Source organism: Pomacea canaliculata, linkage group LG3 (assembly GCF_003073045.1).
Source record: "Pomacea canaliculata isolate SZHN2017 linkage group LG3, ASM307304v1, whole genome shotgun sequence".
NCBI lineage: Eukaryota > Metazoa > Mollusca > Gastropoda > Architaenioglossa > Ampullariidae > Pomacea > Pomacea canaliculata.
In genome coordinates, this window is record NC_037592.1 from 39,968,944 (window position 1) to 39,989,897 (window position 20,954).

General features: G+C 39.7%; 3 protein-coding genes across 3 annotated transcripts in view; all 3 read left to right on the plus strand.

Moving 5' to 3' along the window:
• Window positions 1-3,545, plus strand: part of LOC112559732 (CD109 antigen-like) — a 40,173-nt gene extending 36,628 nt beyond the window's left edge. The window contains exons 31-41 of the mRNA XM_025231100.1: window positions 22-103; window positions 318-474; window positions 716-796; window positions 984-1,161; window positions 1,290-1,504; window positions 1,738-1,887; window positions 2,211-2,273; window positions 2,492-2,601; window positions 2,741-2,888; window positions 3,071-3,173; window positions 3,382-3,545. Coding sequence (XP_025086885.1) covers window positions 22-103; window positions 318-474; window positions 716-796; window positions 984-1,161; window positions 1,290-1,504; window positions 1,738-1,887; window positions 2,211-2,273; window positions 2,492-2,601; window positions 2,741-2,888; window positions 3,071-3,173; window positions 3,382-3,461 — 1,367 coding nt within the window. The 3' untranslated portion in view covers window positions 3,462-3,545. The remainder of the gene's footprint in view (window positions 1-21; window positions 104-317; window positions 475-715; window positions 797-983; window positions 1,162-1,289; window positions 1,505-1,737; window positions 1,888-2,210; window positions 2,274-2,491; window positions 2,602-2,740; window positions 2,889-3,070; window positions 3,174-3,381) is intronic.
• Window positions 1-20,954, plus strand: part of LOC112559733 (CD109 antigen-like) — a 39,377-nt gene that overhangs the window by 13,796 nt on the left and 4,627 nt on the right. The window contains 25 exon segments of the mRNA XM_025231101.1: window positions 7,274-7,299; window positions 7,449-7,647; window positions 8,158-8,228; window positions 8,570-8,695; window positions 8,909-8,960; window positions 9,149-9,233; window positions 9,623-9,731; window positions 9,934-10,014; window positions 10,328-10,471; window positions 10,732-10,956; window positions 11,274-11,372; window positions 11,795-11,857; window positions 12,400-12,591; window positions 13,065-13,214; window positions 13,417-13,515; window positions 14,029-14,098; window positions 16,472-16,492; window positions 16,880-16,912; window positions 17,727-17,753; window positions 18,434-18,457; window positions 18,882-18,972; window positions 19,149-19,266; window positions 19,619-19,732; window positions 20,139-20,240; window positions 20,601-20,729. Coding sequence (XP_025086886.1) covers window positions 7,274-7,299; window positions 7,449-7,647; window positions 8,158-8,228; window positions 8,570-8,695; window positions 8,909-8,960; window positions 9,149-9,233; window positions 9,623-9,731; window positions 9,934-10,014; window positions 10,328-10,471; window positions 10,732-10,956; window positions 11,274-11,372; window positions 11,795-11,857; window positions 12,400-12,591; window positions 13,065-13,214; window positions 13,417-13,515; window positions 14,029-14,098; window positions 16,472-16,492; window positions 16,880-16,912; window positions 17,727-17,753; window positions 18,434-18,457; window positions 18,882-18,972; window positions 19,149-19,266; window positions 19,619-19,732; window positions 20,139-20,240; window positions 20,601-20,729 — 2,450 coding nt within the window.
• Window positions 4,663-6,783, plus strand: LOC112559743. The gene is made up of 3 exons (XM_025231125.1): window positions 4,663-4,736; window positions 5,455-5,632; window positions 5,967-6,783. Exons 2-3 carry the CDS (start codon window positions 5,463-5,465, stop codon window positions 6,229-6,231), a joined length of 435 nt encoding a protein of 144 aa, XP_025086910.1. The 5' UTR covers window positions 4,663-4,736; window positions 5,455-5,462; the 3' UTR covers window positions 6,232-6,783.

The following is a 20,954-nucleotide window of genomic DNA, read 5'->3' on the forward strand; positions in this document are numbered from 1 at the left end:
AAACTTTCATTTTCTGTCCAGGCTACCAGAGAGAACTCACCTACCAGAGACAAGATGGCGCCTTCAGCACCTTTGGGAACAACGACAACTCTGGCAGCACGTGGTATGAAGACATTTAAGTTCTCCAAATAGTTCTCCATTTCTATTGTTTAGACTTTAGAGAATATGCAATGTGACTAAGATCAACAGCAGAGTAAATTCCAGCAGCACACTATTGTGATGTCTTGTCATGTTTCTCACACATCAGTGATCGCGAGTCTCTCACCCAATGTCTGAAGAGGACACCTGCACTAAGCTCGTGGGTTGCTCCTTTTCAGGTTGACGGCGTTCGTCCTCCGTGTGTTCCACGAGGCGAGGTCGGATGTTTATGTGGATTCTGCTGTCCTTCAGAGAGCCATGGACTGGCTGATACAGCGACAGAACACTGACGGCTCCTTCAACGAGTTCGGACACATCTTTGACCCACAGATGAGGGTAATTCTGATGAGAAAGTGTGGTTTTCAATAATCCCTTTCGGGACAGATGAAATTAAGATCTCTCATTCCTTGAACTGCAAGAACTGAGAGAAGTAAAAACTTCTCATGACACAGACATAAAAAGGAACTAAAGGAAATGTTGATGTCTAATTGTGGGTTTTTTTAATGTAAATTTTTATGTCAATTTCTGCAAAGACCCTTCCTCTATTGCATCCTTTGAATTCATCTTTTTCTGGCAGACATTTGGCGACCATTCCTCGGGTCTGACGGCTTTTGTTCTCCTGGCTCTGCTGGAGAATGCTGACGTCCCATTGACGATAGTAAGTTTAATCTTTTGCCTTAACATTAAGGTGAATATTCGACATTCGCTGTCGCTGATCTCGATGTCTGAAAACCGCAGTCCAGACTTGTTGTGTAAATGTGTTTGGTAAAATAAGATTGAATTTTTTTTTCAAATGACACCAGATCTTGTAAACATGGTGACAATGAGCGATTGAATATCCTCAGGTTCAAAAGGAGGCTTACAACAACGCCACGTCACGTGCACTCCACTTCCTGGAGACCACCCACGCCAACATCGCCGACGACCTTTCCTTGGCTCTCACCACCCTGACTCTGGTGAAGGCCAGAAGTCCTGCTGCTGATGTGGCATTCGCCAAGCTGATGTCTCACTCCATCACAGAGCGTACGTCCTTGACCTCTAAACACTTTAACACAAGTCAAGTTCTCAGGTCATGACCTCTGTGGATTGCTGTGTTCTCACAGGGTCACCATCAACATGTCTGATGTATTTGTTGACTTTTCTGTTGACAGACGGGATGACATTCTGGAAGTCAAACGAGACACTTGCTATCAACGCCTACAGCCACTGGCGTCCAGCCTACGTACGCGCTCGACCAATCGACATCCACGTTACATCCTACGCGCTGTTGGTGTTCGCAGCCAAAGGCCTGTTCCAGGAAGGAATGAGCGTCCTTCACTGGCTAACTCGTCAGCGAAATCCCTACGGTGGCTTTGCTTCTACACAGGTAGGCTATTAGCCTCATTATATAGCTTTACTTCATTGATACATTATGAGAGGCGTTCGTCAATACATTTAATTGCTAAAATTGTTTTATTAGAAATTAATAAACGTCACATGCATCTCTTGTTTAGAGTTAATTACCTCTTTGTTGTAGCAGCCTCCTGAAGACTTTTAAAGTTTACTTGGAAAATTCCTACGAAAGATAAACCGAGTATGTTTTGACAATTTTGTGCACAGGACACCATGGTTGGCCTGCAGGCGATGACCGAATTCTTGAAGGAAGCCACTCTTTCTGGATCCGACCTTCACCTGGACGTGAGGACTGAGCACACTGTTCCCCACTTTGACATCAGCTCCACTAACAGTCTCGTACTTCAAGCTAAGGAGGTAAAGCTTTTATTATTTTCTTAGAAAGCACGGAATGTGTTAAGCTTTGTGATTTATAAAAACTGTTTTTGGATTTTGTTTTTCCTTTATTACTGTTTTTTTATTCATTGCTTTTATTTGTCTGTGCTTATTGTCTATCTAAATTAAACTGTTTCGACAAAACGACAAAGTATGTGGTTTGTTATAAACTGGATTCTACCTTAAGTCGTATGTGTTCCCCCCAAACTTGACAAGAATTGTAAAGTAAATAAGTTTCACATACCTTATACTGTTACAAAAGAGTATCAAGAAAAATAATCCTTATTTAATTTTTTTTCGTTCAGCTGTCGTATATTCCATCAGAAGTAACATTTGAGGCTTCGGGAAGAGGCGTTGCTGTTACCGAGGTCAGCTGGGTTGTTTATTCATGTTTATTTTTTACAACTATTTTGATGTTTTAGGTTTGAATAAGCAGATATATCTCATTTCTTTTCTAAAATACAATATGAAATAGTGAGATAGTAATATGTGTAATGTTCTGTCCAGTACTGAAATGTTTGTGGATTCCCTAACTTTTGATAAGCAGTCATCATCAGTGTTCATTCTGTCGACTTTCTCCTTTCAGCTGGACGTGTTCTTTAATTCAGAATCAGACTTCGGCGAACCAGCTTTTGGTGTGTCTACAGTTCTCATGGACGACTACCTTAATAGCTTCAAGATCATGATCTGCACACGGTCAGTCATCTTCCCCTTGTGTTCTTTCCAGCTATTTTTAGTTTTACTTTCTTATCGTTTCGTTATTTTGATCTTTTTCAATCGTTTTTCTCAAGAATTCCAGCTTCTTTTTGCTAAAACCTTTAGTATTTTTTGTCAGGTGGCTGTCTGCTGGAGAAAGTGGTATGGTGGTGCAGGAAGTAGGAATCCCATCAGGCTTTGCGCCGGATATGACGAGCATAGGGAACGTGGCCGGTCTGAAGCGTGTGGAGCAGCGGGGACGATTCCTCGATGTCTACATCGACAAGGTGAGGCCACCCTGCGTGTCAGAATGCGCCTGATAATTAACCTTTTCATTTATTAACCTTTCTTGTCTTTTTTATTATTATTACAGAGGCATTCGTTCAGTTCTCTTCCCCTGTCTGTAATTAGCATATCAAATGTTCTTTTTCTTGTCATAAATGTTAATTTAAAAATTGTTTTTTCAAAGGTCACCAAGAACTCACTGTGCTACACAGTCATGTTTGACCGCCAGGACAAGGTGGCCCACTCACAGCCCAGCTACGTCATCACACAGGACTACTATGAACCCAGTCAGTATACCAAACCTGCGTTCTCGAATACAGACATTTATATACATATATCTGCACTTGACATTTTCATTTAATCTGTGAATTGTTTTTCCTAAACTCTTCTGACAAGATGTTAACGAATACATTCAGTGTAAAGAAATGTTATTGTTCTGATAGATCCTCATTCGTTTATTCGTTCGCTAACTTGCCAATCATTTGTTCACTGCAGGTAACCGTGCGACGACAACGTACCTGCCGACGAGTCTTCGCGATGCCGCAGTGTGTGACGTGTGCCGAGACTGCTGCTAAAAATAGACCTGTGACGTAATGAACCCTACAAGAGTTCACTGGCAGACAGCCTCCTTGTTACATATAAATAGCTGTAAATATTAGCCAGCTGTTGTTTGTGTAAATTTGTAAAGCGTGAAGACGTGTGTGTATGAATACCTGTGACCTGTATAAATATATATAATATGGAGGATTAAAGCGAAAGACAAACTGGAAGGTGGAAGAGAAAGAGTAGTGAACTAACTTGATGCAGTCAGTACACCTGAAGTTACTGCTGGAGCTTGTTTATCTTGGTAAAATGTCGGCTGCTTCCTACTGGGGTGGCTTGAGATAAAGTCCACATTATATGTACTTTATAAAGCGCGTGTCCTTACAAGTAGAAGCTGTGAAAGAAGTATCTTGCTTCTGGATGTTTCTTCACATAAATAAGTGCATCCTTTCTGCGTGAATGTCATCATACACACCTAGGATCAAATTTTAAAGCAAAAAAAAAAATTAAAAAAGAAAGAAAAATTACGTCCTGGAGTTTTGAGCCAGAAATGTTCCCCCCTACTGGAAGGGAACATGGACAGGGGCCGGCTCCGCAAATGCTACAGACAGCATCTCCTCACACCTTTGGGCAAACGACGCGTGAAGTCAGGCATAACGTTGGCTCTGAGCGAGAGAAGGAGAGGAACAAAGCAGGCATCAGCAACAAACGTCTGTCATTATCTGTCCTATTCTTCGAGAGAAAAATTAACACAATCCTTGGAAAATGGCGGTAACCGCTGTCTCCTACGCACGAGATTCATAATTCAGTGCGTCCACCGATAAGTACGTGGACTGAATTGCGCGGGAAACACAAAAAAACAAGGACAATGGCAGATGAGATGTTAAGAAAGACACAGAAAGAAGAGAGAAATAGGTGGAACATACATGCCAGATGGCTTAAAAAATAAGATAATTTTCTAACAAATGAAAAATAAAGCTGAGAGGACAGGAAATGGAATAAAATGTATAGCTCTGTTACAAAACAACACTTTTAAAAATTATTCACCGACATAGGATTTTTCCCTTATCTGCAATGTTTTGCAGTTGTGTGTCTCCCTACACCGCCTACACACACAACAGCAGACCCATCCTTGACTTCTTATCTCCTCCACAGAGACAGAGGCAGGCCCTCCATCTGCTGTTTACAGTCTTCAGTTGCTGCATCATTGACATAATTTAATAGAAGATAAAGGTGTGGAATGCACTAGATAAGTGTATATAAGACTGACACTCGAGTCTCAACTTCACTACAGGTAGTGAGGACAGGTAAGGGTAAGTACATATCTACAGCTATATGACAATACAGTGATTATCCTGCCAGAAGTGTTGCTGTCTCTATTTTAAAATGCGTCTTTAGTGTTCTCTTTCTCAACATAAACCTGTCCTCAGTTTTGTTGTTGTTGTTGTTGTTGTTTGTTTGTTTGTTTGTTTGTTTGTTTGTTTGTTTGTTCCATTAACTCCCTTTTGGTATATTTTATTAGCGAAATAATTCACTTGCGTTAAATCGAAAAGTCATATTTCAAATCTCTTACATCTAAGGTAAGTTGAGAAGATATGCTCCAGGCGGCAAGTTGCTGGAAAACCTGAGATCACTAGCTAAACGGTCTGTTGTCTTGTGTTTTTATGCTCTTCAAACTTGATAGTAGAAGCCCAGTGGTTCCAAAGCTTTTTGACGATCAAACATTGTCATTACCAAATACACTAATTACCTAATAGCCTTCTTTAAACACAATGACATTTCGAACAATCATATATTTGGCAATTTTGTTTACAGATTATAGCCTGAAAGAAATGAAACTGTATTTCATTATCTAGCCATTTATACGTAAAGCTTTAAACAACTCCAGGTGTCTCTAGTACCTGCTTAAACTGACTTCACCTGTGTTATTTCAAAGATCTTTTGTCAAGCCTTGCTTATCTCACTGAACTTTAGTCTCATGGCCATTCCTATCTCTGGACTGTAAATGTTTCTGGTCTTTCCTAGGTCTTAAAATGGACGGGGTCCTGGTTTTTCTGGTCCTCTGTGGGACCCTGGCACCTGCACTCAGTGCACTTACTCCTCCTGCAACCTTCCTTCCTTCCAACCCCTACACCACCACTCCAGCCACCCCTCCTCAGCCGACGACTAGAGCTGCGACAACCATAAAACCAAGTGTCATGAGGTAAGGATGAAGGACCCAACCTGAGATCATCATTCCACTCCACAACCACCTCTCGGCCATTGGTTACTTCAACAACTTCTTTTTATTTGTCAAGAAGTTTCGCTGATTCACAGGCATCCTCACTTTTCTAACATCTATTACACTTCCAGATACTGTATAGGCTTATATTTTGTTTTATTTATGTTGATGTCTTGTTCAGTCCGACTTTGCGATTTAATAATAAAACAATCAAATGTAGACAAATATAACTTTACTGAATATCATTGAAGTATTGTATACAGTCATTCAGACATCCTCCCCAGAAAGCTTCTAACATTCATGTGTACACGTGCAGTGGCACCTACCTGCTGACAGTGCCACAGAAAGCTATACCCGGTTTCAACTTCACCCTGGGGTACGAGTCGTTTGTCGACAGACCGGTGGAGCTCCATGCCAGAATCTATGAGATGGTGAATGATGGCGCGGCGGGTAGATATCCATACCCGACTGTCGTCACCGCCACTGGTTCCTTTGTCAAAGGTCAGCGGACGTCTTCTGGACTGCGGTGTTGGGAGATGTCTGGAAAACTGACAAATACTTCCAGACAGGCCCGTTCTTAGCCCCCGCGGGGCCCGAGGCAAAGGGCATGTGCGGGGCCCTCACGCCACGATCACACGGTTTTAGTTGGGATCTAAAGTCACTTTTTTCCTCGGAGTCCAGTGGCATTAACTTTCCTCCCTTACCTCCTACCCTACAATCCACCCAGCGTACCGACACCTTCTCTAGCTCAGTTAGACTAACGTAGTAGTTGTTTCTTTTTTTTTTTTTTTTTTTTTATTTTTTTTTTTTTTTTTTTTTGGTGGTGGAGAAACGGGAAAAGAAAGTTTCAGTAACTAGGAAATAAAGCACTCGACCTCTCGCTTCGCTTACAGGCTGCAAAGCCAGGGGCGGGGCCCAATCCGCTCAATTCACAGACTGGCCACACCTCAGTAACATACCTTATACCTACCTCTTCACTCAGTTCCAACTTGCCCCCCTAGTGGCGCATAAATCCAGCAATAGCTCAATGCACGAACGTTCATGCGCGATAAATCCTCGGTGTCCAGCAGCCTTCTGTCTCCAAGCGCGTCCAGCCAGAATGTGATACGGCTGACTACACTTCCATATGCCTAGTTACCATATCAATCAAAAGCGCGGGGCCCCTTGAAGCGCGGGGCCCTAGGCAGATGCCTCGTCCGCCTGCCCCTAAGCACGGCCCTGCTTCCAGATTTCTACTGTGCTTCTGGTAGAAGAAGATACAGAATTTATCGACTAGGTTTAGCGACGAAAGACCATCAGTGGCTCGGAACTTTATAATCCTCAAGAAAATATTTCCTTTCCAAAGTAATTAAACAAGCCTCATAACATATTTTCTCTAACGAACACGTTGCTCAAAATTACATTTCTTGAAGTACTAGAGTCACTTATTCGTAGTGTATTCACCTTAAATAATTTATTTGTTCCTGCCAGGCAAAGAAAGGCATATGATAACTATTTCAATCTATTTGTTTTTCTTAGTATATAAACAAACGTATGCTAAATTTATAATCTAAGTCCAATACCAAAGAGATATGTTTGTTCTGAAAGATGAAAGCTACAAAACATCAACTTGATTTGTTTCAGGTCAGCCTGGTCTGCTAGACCTGCCTGTAAGTCCAGTTTTGTTCACTTTGTTGTATTAATTCTGTTATTATACAAATAATTGCTGACTCAATTCACATTGTTATTCCTTACAATGAAAATCAGTTTCATGTTCTTTTCTTTATTTCTTACTTTTATTTGTTTGCTTGTCTTTCAGCTGCCGTCCAATCTGAGGCAAGGGAACTACTACTGGGAGATGGGCTGTAACGACTGCGATTTCCTCCCATCTACTAACTACAACGACTATGCTGTTCACACCAGAAAACACTATGTTAGTGGAAGGTTAAACGTGGCCTACGACATTACAACTATTCTGGTACAGACGGACAAAGCCATCTACAAGCCCGGACAGCTCGGTAGGTCCTTTTAATTGTTTATTTGTGGATTACAATGTTTTGTCAGCGGCAGCTGCTAGTAGGAGAGACAGACAACAAACGAAAAGAAACTTTCACAAATGAAGTTCAATGAGCTATAGAGAAGAAGGAATTTAAAAAAGAATATGCTCTGGTGCATCACAAATACAATCACCAAATCCAGATGAGACAACAATAAGACAGACAGCAGCGCCCTCTAGCCAGTTAGGCCAAGGGACATCACTCTCCACTGTTCAGTAAACCTTCACTAATCAAATATTTTCTCAGCAAGTGAATAAGGTTCGCTAACTACAAAATTTTCGCCCTTTTGTTAACCCTCTCTTCCAATAACAAGAAAATAGCTCAGCTGCCCCTGTCACAACTAACCAATCATAATAAAAGGTCAGATGGTATCTCAACCTGACCTTACATGTTTGTAAACGATGGCAAGTCTTCTATCTACATTCATTAACAACATTTCTCTGACAGACCCTGTAACATTTTATTGTGCAGTGCATTACAGGGTGTTTGCAGTTTACTCAGACCTCAGGATGTACACTGGAAAATTCCAGATAGAAGTTTCGGTGAGAGGTTGAAGACAGATAAAACCTTTCTCGCTGTCCCTTCCAGTTGCCTTCTCATCAAGCTCACAACAATACTGTTATATCGAATAAGTTGATGTTTTTATATTGAGAGTAAAAGAGAAGTTTGGCATGTTAAATATAAATATCAGTGTGCTTGCTGTAATAGTTTACATTTTTATTTCTCATTTCAACCGTTGTATATATTGGTGATAGGTCATACAGAAGTCTGTACACCCTTCGTTCATTTTTCTTTTAACTAACACAGCAAATACTACCCAAAATCACAATGGAAGATACATCTTAAAATTACTCTTAAAAGTTAAGGATATTGTTGTCTACAGGATCCTAATGGAAATAAAATTCAGAGACTGTCAGAAGTGTCCGGAACACAAGGTGTAGTGGAAGGAAGTCTAGGGTTAGCCGACAAGCCTCTCTTTGGAGACTGGACTATCTCGGTACAAATTCAGGTAAAGAGAGTTGCTTCTGTATTCAATTTAACAACAAATGGATCTACTATATGTGTGTGTGTGTGTGTGTGTGTGTGTGCGTGCGCGTGTGTGTGTGCGTGTGTGCGTGTGCCCTATCAGAGGATATTGTGAGTTGTGCTCATTCTCTCACAAACATCTTTCCAGCAAATGAGTTTGTGTGACTCAAGTTCAGACGATATTGTCTTTTTGCAGACAACAACACGTTCTGACTCGTATTCTAAGAAGTTCTCGGTGCAGGAATACAGTAAGTATTGAAGACTTACCACAATATCACATGACGTACAACTAGCAATCAGCTGTCTACTGCAGCCTAACAATATTCCTTTCAATCATTTATTGTAGGTCTATATACTCTTGGGTATTTTCCGGTAGTAGTTGGAAAACATCTTTTCAAATATTTTTGACTCTGTGTTTTGTCTAAATGTGTTTCAGCCTTGCCGAGGTTTGAAGTCAACGTCGACGTACCGTCCTACGTGCTGCTGACGGACGAAGACGTCAAAGGATCCGTCAAGGCCACGTAAGTGTTCTTAATGAGATAGTTTGTCGCGACACAGTAGTTCGCTACGTCGACAAATGTTGATAATTAATGCCAGACTGCAAAATGTAATAAAAAAGAAAAACAACTGTTGACTTTTTTTTCTTCAACATGTAACTACGCCATTCTTTCTCATGATTTATTAAACTCCTTCAAAAGGTTTTACTCATTAACTCGTGAACATCCAGAAACAGAAGAAGGATTTATACATACTTTGCATAATAACGATTTTCAACACAACATAATTCTATAAATAAATGGGATAATAATAGAAGCAAGAAAGGAACGTTCTACACGAACTGTGTTCAAAAGTGAAACAATTTTTACAATCAGTGATTTTTCCGACTCATCAATGTCTTCTTTGTTTGCAGCTACACGTTCGGTCAGCCGGTGAAAGGCATGGTGGAGCTCCACGTGTCCTCCATGGCGGGGCTGTACTACTGTGGCAAGGAACCTCCCTTCATGCAGATCGCCTTTGACGTCAGTATGCTGTTGTTGTTTCTGCTTTTGACGTCAGCGTACCATTGTTGTTTTAGCTTATGACGTCACTACATGAACACTGCTTCAGCTGTGGACACATAGCAATTCAAATACCTAGACTTGCAGTTTTAACTTTCGTTTTTTTAATTGATTTCCTTCATGCTTGAAGCACAATATTGTTCTTGACCTTCGTCTGGTGCAGATTGACGGAGAAGCGAAGTTCTCTGTACCCCGGGTAGACATCAGCCGTGTGGTGAGCACCTACGACGGTTCTCAGATTAAGGTGTGTATAGAACACAATCACACGCAGAAAAGAAAAAAGTAGAAAAATCTGTATTCTCCTTTTTCAAGAAGAAAAGCATTGAAACACATGTTTTTCATATCTAAGTTTTTCTTCTGCATTTGCCGATTTTGTTTTTTAGACTTTTGAGCATGATTTTCAAACTTCAATACTAATTACCATTACCAGTCTGCAGATATCAGATTCTTCTCGAAAGTCTCTATTTTTGGTATATTTAAAATAAGCAATTCATGTAAGGAATTTGGTAAAGTAACCTAGACGACAAAGTAAATATGTTTAACATTCTTGTGTTTAGATAACAGCCATTGTCAAGGAGACGTTGACGGACGTGAAGCTGCAGGGGTCGGCGGTGGTGACCTACAGGAGCACGCCGTACAAAGTGACCATACTGGACAACACGCCTGGTGTCTTCAAGCCTGGACTTCCATTCAGTGTCTTCGTGAGTTGTCTGTCTCAAAGAACACGAATGGAGAAATTGTTAGCTTCATATTCGAGAAATGAGTGTTTTAACGTATTTTAGTTTTAAATTATTGCCTGCTAATTGTAGTTTTAACAGACTGAGTCCGAAATATTTATTGCATGATTCTACGAGCTATTTGGTTTGTAAAGACTGTAATGGCTAGTGAACCTCGATTTCGCTTTTCGTAGAGACTTGCCGATAAGTATACCACTAACTTGCCGGATCTTGCTTTTGCACAGGCCAAGGCTTCAATGCAAGACGACAGTCCAGTGGCTGGTTCCACCACCATGACCATCTTCACAACGGCTCACTACAATGTCTCCGCGGACAACAGCTTCCTGTACGGGGTGTCACAGTTCACGGGTACCTACCCGTTGCCAGTAAGGACGATTGATGTTCCTCCATCTGGTGTAGTCAAGATCGACATCGACATCCCCTCCAACGCCACCTCGCTCGACGTCACTGTGAGTTTCTTGGGTATTTCGGGTGTGATTGAGGGGAGTCTAGAATATTTCTCTCCATCAGTTTCCTTTCTCTTATATGATCATGTCTTTCTCTTTCTCTCCGTCTCTCTTCGCGTGCTTGCGTGTCTTCCGGTATATGCTTTCATTGCACTGTAACTTTACTATCTTCAGAATCTCGAACAGCTGAATGCACACACTTTACTACCATTATACTAGCATATCTTTTTCAAATGTTTGAATGTCTACTGCGCTATCTTCAGAGGTGATCACATGCAATATCTTATTGTCCTTTTTTTTCTTTTGAAACGTTTCAACAGGTGGATTTTAAAGGTGTGACAGCCATCAAGAACATTTACAAAATGTTTTCTGTCAGCAATAATTATCTGCAACTGACCCTTCTAGACAAAAACCTTAAGGTAGTCCTTGCTAAATTAAACAAGTTAATCATTTTTATTTACAAAAGACAAAAATAATACATCTGTTTGAAATCGTTTGATGACATTACGGTAAAGAAAATAAGAATTCCTGTAATTAAACCCTATTTATAGATCATTCATCATCACCTTAATTAAACGTTCTAAAGAAGCTGTGTAAGACGAATATTTCTGTAATGTATGAGGAACATTTTGTTAGTGTCGCCTTCTACATGTAAAACGCTGCATTGATGTGTTACTCGGAAATAATCACGTGACCTACAAAAGGACTGATGTTTACAGTGTGTGTTCGGAAAAACCTTTATGTTTGATGCAGATTTTGTGAAAAAGACCTCACAACTTTATCAGTAATTTTCTTGCATGGTATGCAATCTGCAATTAATTAATGATCGAATCTTGTTCAGAGTGGACAAACAGCCCGCATTCAGGCGAAGGCTACGGAGCCCATTGGTCGCCTGTGGTACCAGGTATGTAACTTTCCTTTACATCGTATATTAATGCAATATTATTATTATTTCAAAATTCACACAATTGACACTCATCCCATCCAACAACAGTAGCAGTCTGCGCAACAACCGCGTGGAAGAAAAGATCTTATAACACCGTTATTCTTCTCACTTGTGGCTAAAAGTCCTCAAGTGTTGTAGTTCTCCTGGATCCTGTTGTCTTATCGTAAATGCTGACGAGGTAGTGAAGTAGAATAGTAGTGAATGCTGACGAGGGTCATGGTGGTCATATCTATCACCCGTTTTCTAATCCACTCGGATTTAAACTTTTGTGTCATCTGTGAGAAGCCAGTCTTCAATTTTCTTAAATTCCTAAATTTAAAAAATATTCGCTAAATAAATATGTTATTGTTAGTTCATTGTTACATTGTGATAGAAGATTACTGAAAATATGAGTGATAGGTATTTGCTCTATTATGATGCATTTGTGACAGACTGAAAATATGACTGAGAACACTACTTGCCTTTGTAGTCTATGACTTCAGTTGTCTTCTCTCCTGTAGGTTCTTTCCAGAGGAATAGTCTACGAAGCCGCCACTGTGGATGCTAAAGGTCAGCACGTGCTGGTCATTAACATTCCAGTGACCCCTGACCTGGCGCCAACCGCTCACATGATGGCCTACTACGTGCGACCTGACCTAGAAATCGTGGCGGACAGCATCGCCTTCAACGTCGATGGAATCTTTAAAAACGAGGTGAGAATAGAAATATTCTAGCACCTACCAGTAACAATGCTAGTTAACGTTTCCTATCTTCTGTAATTTCTTTAGTACCTTTGAATCCCCTTTACCCCAACCCATTAACCATCCTATCGGCTATTATTGAATGTTTATTTTAAAAATATGGTTCATCTTAAAGTAATGCCGGCAAATGTGCATGGCTAAATTATTTCAAAAGAACTGCAATATGGCCACCTTTTGCCGGCTGCTGCATACGTCAACCCGCCACCATCCACCCTTAAAAGGCTAAGGGACAGAACTGAGGGGAAATAATGATAACTCAAAATATGTAAACATTCTAGATGGGTCCGTAAGAATAAAGGCTCACAACTTTACAGCAAGAGCAATATTAGAATGTCCGTTGCTAAATAAAGAAAATTGCGTATTTACTTCCACTTGTAGCTGTATCTCTGTTTCATGACGAAACTATTTCCAACACACCTGTACAGGTAACTCTGGAACTCAGCACCAACAAAAGCGAGCCGCACACTGACCTGGATGTCTACCTCACCGCTGACCCTGACTCCATGGTCTACTTGCTCGCTGTCGACCAGAGTGTCCTACTCATGAAAACCGGAAACGACGTCACACCAGACGAGGCCAGTGTGACCTCCCTTTGTTATGTTCCTTGATTAGCTCAGTCACACGTTACTGTAGCAATGAAAACAGAGACATGTGTGACATCCTTTGAGTACTCCTCCGTAAACATACAAGTCCACAGAAGCACTGCTAAATGACGATGAACAATTAGTACAAACAAAATCTTTGTCGAACGACTCAGTAATTGTGTTTCCTGTCCAGGTGGCAGACGCAGCTGCTAGCTACAGTGTAGGCAAGAAGCCATCCGACTCCGAATTCGCTCTTTCCCTCAGTCAGCAAAACATCGCAGGTACCATCCAGGTAATCCACAGTTAGTGATCATACTAGAGTGTTGTGATATTTTCTTACCTATTTAGGATTTCAGTTCACTCTTCTTATAGGAAAACAATCATGACTGAAGCCAGGTGCACGGCAGCTCACTATTCAACAACGGGATGTTTAATTATTGGAATTGTTTTTGTAAAGTGTGTGTAATATAATCAGTTCACCTGAATTATTTGGCGTCAGCAATCCAGCTACAGCCTGCAAACTGGTTGCTGATAAGAATGAATAATGTGGACAGTGCCTGTGATTGTATAAAGAAATGTTGAGAATGTTTGAGATGAAGACAGAACAACGGAAACATACCTGAAGGCTTGCTGACATGACACTATACAGTGTGACACTTGCCGAGACACAGTCTGTCACTCCATTTGTCTTCACCACTGTTTTGAGTTGGCCTAGGAGAACATAAGCAGCACGATTTTGAAATTTTATAAAAGTCAATGCTTTGGAAGCAACATGATTTTCCAAACTTCTTTTTTTCATTCGCAGGGAGCCGGTGTTAGTGTTCTCTCTGATGTAAATCTTTATGCGACTTCTGCTCCTACCGTAGAACCACCAAGTAAGTACAAACTCTTCTTATTATTCTAGTGAAGTGCAGACTGTGCATATAATTCTAGTTAAGTGTGTGTGTAATGTCTTTATGTGTGTTAAAGCTACTACATGCTTTTGAGAGAGTAAGAAAGTCAGTGTGTGTGTCCAGTGAGTGTGCATGCGTGCGAGTGAGTGGTTCCGCGGATTTTGGTTTTCCTTTTCCTTTATCTAAGTCTTGGGATTCAAGGATCAGCAGGGTTGTTTCTGTCAATGTTTTGTTAATTTGTTTGCTTTTGGTTTTTCAGTTTTTGTTTTTTGTGGGGTTTTTTTTTTTTGAAGTTTTGTATCTTGATGCAATTCTTTTTTTTAATAGCACAACATATATGACATTTATCACATTGATTACTGCATTCATTCAGTATAGAAGGGGGGAAAAGAGTAAAGAGGAAAGATGTGGAGAAGAAATGAAAGAGAACATCCCAGATTCCACTAATTGCGCTTATATTAATAATTTTTGATATTGTTTCCAAATAACTTCAAATAGGTATAGAATGTAAATCTCTCCAGAAAACACTAACAAGTTGACATTGCCATAACAGATGACTTATTGTCTCTTCATCGTTAAGACATATAGCACATTTGGGGGAATTAACAATCTTTCTTATAAAGAGAAACCTGTTAGTTGGCAAAATTCTATGGCGAATTCTTAACTGAAACCATTTTAGTTGGTTATCAGATGTTGTTTTATGTCATTTGTTAAATACAAGTTTCCATGGTATGTTTTCAAAGGTAGAGTCCCATTTCACAATTCCACTAGGCAAGGAGTCAGAATTTCCAAACATTAATTGTACCGATTTATTTCCTTTACAAATTATCTCCCATATCTTCTTTTTTCTTTCCTCAGTTCCTTTAATGTTTTTTATCTGTAATTTATTTTGAAACTGTTTAGTTGCATTTAGAACTCCTGCGAACTGTAGAAAGTTAGTGGTCAAGTTGGGGAATTTTAGCTGAAACTCCTGGTATGTGAGATAGTCACCATTTTCTTGAAGTAAATGTCTAACTTTGTAGATATCTTCTCGTAGCCAATCACTAAAGTAAATTGTGTGGTTCCCTATAACAATGTTTATGTTGTAGAAGAGACATTCTGCATTAAATTTATCAATAGTTGCGGGTGTACATTTTACATGTAATCTTTTAAAATGTTTCAAAACATCATGCCAAAAAGGGTTGTGTATTCTATTAATTAATGAATTCACAAATTCACTACCTAGAGAATGTAGTTTATCAAGTTCAGGATACAAGTATAGTGTAGATTCCTTTAATACTGCCTTGTTGTAGAAAAGTCTCTTTAGCCAACTGATTTTCATTGCCGATAGGAAGTAATAAATATTAACCATTTCCAGACCACCTTTTATGTAAGGCTGACATACCCCTTTCTTACTGATTTTAACCTGCTTTCCAGTCCATAGAAAATTAAAAAATAACTGTTCAATTTCTTTCAAAAATATGCCCTCAGGGTCAGGTAGGTTATGGAATAGGTAAGTTAATTTTGACATGGCTAAGGTTTTTAAAACTGTTATTTTTCCAAATGGGGTAAGCTGGCGCTTGCTCCGTGAGCAAAGTAATTTTTTTATTTTAATTAGTTTATCATCATAGTTTAAGCTTACAATACGGTCCACGTCCACAGAGAAAGTGATACCTAAATATTTAAAAATTCCTGGATCCCAACAGAAGTTCATATCACGCAGAAACCTTATACCGCAGTTGTTTTTTTTTTTAGTGCCTATCCATATAGCTTGGGTTTTCTCATAATTTACTTTTAGACCTGACATCTTTGCAAAGACAGTGAGAATTTTAACACTTTCTGTAAACGATTTTTCACTTCCATCCAGACACAATGCTGTATCATCTGCAAATTGTGATAAAGTTCCTTATCTTGCACTTTCACACCTCTCACATTTTCATTTTCACGCAACATAATAGATAATATCTCTGCACATAGTAAGAACAAATAATTTGTGGTTTTTGTTGGGTTTTTTTTTCTTGTTTTTTTTTTTGCTTGGCGTACTATTCTGCTCTCAGAGATAAGAGAGCATTCTTTGTTGCTGTTTTCTGTTTTCGCTTACTGAAGGTTTCAGTTATATTGACTTCTGATCAGGGCGTTTGCTGATATGAGTTGTTAGTGTATTTTTTATTTGTGGTGTTATAATGCTCTAAGAAGTGTGCTTACTGATTTGCTGTAGTCGCTATATCTTTCATATTTCGTTATCATTCGAGACATGTTTGTCACAATCATTTATGACAGGTTTGTGACAAATAATGTGTAATGTTTAAGACAACAATTTTGACTTGTTTACGACAACCATTTATGGTAATTTTTCTTATTCTTGCTTCTTTACAGAGGATCCATCAATTTACGGACGTACGTACAAATAAAATAAAATTAATAATATGTATTCACTTTATTGTTCATATTCTAAGGTACGGAACTCTAGAGGGAATATTTGTAGGTGCTCACGCACGCTGTAAGACAGGAATCTATTATTTACTGAGAAAGGGGGTGAAATTCTTACGTAAAATATAGATGTGTCAAGGGAGATAAATTGCTTTGTAAAAAAGACAACTCTGTTTCCTGGATTAAACACGCAAACATGTTTTCCCGTACAGAGGTAGGAACATAAACGCACAAAGAATGCTGACAGAAAGGGAATATTTTCTGCTGAAATGAGTAAAAGTAAAAACAACACCTAAACTCAGAAAATACGTTTTTATCACAACAACAGTTATTTTTCTTTCTTTTTTTTCACAGCTGATGTACATGCACAAGCCACGCCAACACCACGTAAGTCTAAATAACATTATGATATAGATAATACTTTAATAATATTATTATATGATGTAATGTGGTTTGTGTCTGACACAGATGTATTGTTTCGCATGTTGTTTTTGAAGTAACATGTCTCTAACATGCATACCCTGAACTGTGACTTGTGCATCGAGAATATAAATCTTCTGACACTCAGTGAGGAACACAAAAGACACGAGAGCGTGGCAAAGGAGCGAAACAAATTTTGGGACCAAGATTACCCTCTCCTTTCTCTTCTGCAATATCCTCCTTATTATTTCTGTCTGTGTGAGCTAGAATGATTAATTCTTTATCCAGACCCTATACACCATCAAAAACAATTTTTGGTATTTTCATCTAACATTTTAGAGTCAGACCTTTTAGCCTCAGTTTTTGAATCAAAGCATTAGTACAAAAATTACAAAATCCTCTCAGCTATCTCACTCATGAACGCAAAAAAGTAAAGTCTACCCAAGCACCAATTTACGAATAATAATTAGTTGTAATTACCTTTACTTATATTATTGTCGAAGTCTTAGCGTGTAAAACGCAGACACGAACAAACGCACAGGCACACACACACACACACACCTGCACGAGCACATGCGTGTGTCTGCTTTCTGTATGTATTCATGCAGCTATGTTTGTATGTGCTTTGTATATACTGTGTGCTAAGTGTTAATAATTTGTGGACATAATCGTTAATGTTGAGTAATTTCGTATAGTCTTAGTTTAAGCTTATGTCTCTCAACATTTTATCAAAGTCATAAAGATGTTAATATATTCTCTTTTTCCACTGGTTGCTGTTTAGTCCCTACTTGTGTTCCACATTTAATGGGCAAGTATGAATCTGTTTTTTCTCTTCATTGTTTCGTTTCTATTTCACCTGTCTGCTTCTTCTATTGACGGTCCGGTGGCGCAACGGTTAGCGCCTGTCACCAACATATTGAACATTGGCTGTCCTGGGTTCAGCTCTCGTCTCGGGCACACGGTTCTTTTTCTACATGTGGCATCTGTAAAACACCGATAAACAGTCAAACACCAAACCCACTTCCTTGCTTCTGTAAAACATTTTTAGGAAACATGGTCATAATAAGACCTACAAGGTTCCGATGATAGAACATATAAACCCAATCATCATTAAAATTTTTAAATTTTTATCATATTATTTCTTCTTTGTCATCATCGCTTTCATCATCATAGCAATCGTCGTCTTCATCGTTGTCATTGCCTTCTGCTCGTGCTGCTTCTTCTTCTCTTCCTTGCTGAGCTACACCCTCTTAGGCAGGATTACATACAATCTCGTTTTCTAATATTTTGTTGCCATGCTCTTTTCTTCTTCTACTTACCTCAGATTTCTACAAAATTTCCTCCGACTGTACTGGCGACATTGAAATATGCTCACACCACTGAGTGTACTCTAGGTCAGGATGTATTTGTAAGGTTTAATTTCCTGACTATGTATTTAATACATAATAGACAAAACATATTATAACGATTGCGATATTTGATTTGCAGGTTCGTGGGGTGAGAATCCTTACGGTACAATTTTTTTTTCACTTTTTTTCTTTGTTCGCTTGTTTCCTCTTTTTTCCAATCATTACACATAAAAACCATGGACATGTGTAGGTGGATTGCTGTCTGTCTGCCGAGACCAACGCTTAGCCTCTTGTGAAGTTCTCTGCTGTTAGTCTCGGCGAGCCTAAAAAATGAATGTGACTAAACCGGAAGCTTTGTATATATACACACACACATTTGCCTCGTTCTAGTAATTAACTGAAAACAAAATCGTCTGCAAGCAGTCCAGTAATACAAGTTCGTGTACAAACTAGAGAGTGCGTATTGGCAGCAAAGCTTTAATCACAATGTTCAACATCATGGGAGCAAACAGGTTGTTTACTAATGAAGTCAGAGTTGTCGGTGTGTCTCTCACTGTTCACGTGTTCATACGATGTTGTTCCTACAGTGGACTCACATAAAAATCAGCCTCTACAGGAGGTAGAGAGGGTGCGCAACCTGTTCCCTGAGACCTGGCTCTGGCTGAACCAGACAGTCGGGTAGGTACATACACACACACACATAATGTAAACGTACTGTAATGTATCTCAGCTTAAGATGGCAATTATTAATTAATTATTTAATTATTCACTCGATCATAAATAAGAAACGTTGTATAAGTCACCGCGAGTTCCTAGCACTTACAATGTCGAACTAATGGCGATTCTCTTAACAGACGCAACGGCTCGGCGACGATTCACACCACAGTCCCAGACACCATCACCTCCTGGATCACCACAGCCTTCGCCACCAACCTTCAGTCTGGTCTGGGAATCACTTCATCTGCTGCTAAGGTACCCGGTGTACTAGACTTCTTCTCTTAATAACTATTAAGGAGAATTTTTAGATAAAATCTGAAGCTTTGAAAAGCTTTCCCTACGTTCTGGTTGAACAACCTTTGCTGGAATTTTGTGTCTGTACTTTAGAGATTTTGAGTTTTCTTGCCTGACTTCTTGTAACTTCTTGTTGACCAGAAAACACACAAATGTGCATAGAATACAGCGCTTAACGTTGTTGTTACGTGGTTGGGGCGTTGATGAGAACAAGCAAGAGTCTGAGATGTCCAGTGCTTGTCGTTGTGTAAATTAACTGAGTGCATGAGGATGAGGAGAATATTATCTGGTTGCATCTTTCACCTGTCACCAGCTGACGGTCTTCCGCTCCTTCTTCGTGAGTCTCACCCTGCCTACGTCAGTCATCAGGGGAGAGTACGTTGTGGTGCAGGCCAGCGTCTTTAATTACCTCCCTTCAGACGTGTCGGTAAGTTTACTCACAGCTCTTGCATGAGAGAGAGAGCCTAAATAAACTATAAGCAATTATTTCAACACGTCAAACCCCAGTAAGTATGTGAGTGATAAGGAGAGAAATAACAACCTGGCTAATCCACTCCAGACCTCTTAGTACCGGAATTAATTAATATTCACTTTAGGAGGGCGAGCCAATGATCACCCACGATACTGATATAAACTTTATTTATTAAATGAAAAAATAACGCCTTTTTCAAGATCATTCCCTTCATTTTCAAGGTACTTTAGTTGCTCAAGCTTCTGTATGTCATGAGAAAAATGCTTTAGTGAGCAGCGAGCCACCCAAGCGTAGCTGCCTGCAATTCTTGGTTGGAGGTCAATGGATAAACCATAGACTGACATCAGTGTACTTATTGCAGGTACTGGTGACACTGCCAGCCTCTCACGAGTACTCCAGTGTCGTCATCACGTCCGATGGAAGTGAGGCGATTGATTCAGGAGACCAAGAACGTGCAGTGACCGTGAGTGTCGAGTTCTAAGAAACTTTCTGATTAGTCTAAAATGTTCTTATACAGGTGGCGCTGCGCAGTAGAATTATAGGGAAATCGAGAGCACACAGACTTATTTTAAGTTTTTTAAGGGTCTGTCGGCATATTGCTCTTCTGGCGTATCGTTTGGTTCGAATATTGTAGGAATGCTTGGATGGAAGACTGTGAATAATAGACGTCTTGGCTTCAGTTTTTCTTGATTTGTTCTGTATTATTTGACGAATTTTGATAATATTAACATTAATGCCCTTTACTGGAATGTTTAGAAGTCGTATAGAAGAAAGAAAGCGTGGGATCTCAGTCTGACAATATTTTTACCACGTGTGTCTGCAGGTGAAGTCTAACGAGCAGGCTGTGGTGTACTTCCCCATCATCCCCACGGCCCTGGGAGCCATCGACATCGAGGTGTCCGCCAGGTCCACGCTGGCTGCTGATGCCGAACGTCGACAACTCAACGTTGAGGTGATGAATTATTTTTATTCCTTACGTCATCATCGTCGTCGTTGTCATCATCATCATCATCTTTCCATCAAAACAAGCAAACTTGCTCATAATTCTACTTTTCATATTTCTCTTTCATAATTTAAATGGGTCTGTCGAGTTCGCCCACTGTCCGAGGTCCCTGTGTCATCACACTTACCGCACTCATTCTCTGACTCCTCCACAGTCGGCAGCTCCAAACATCAA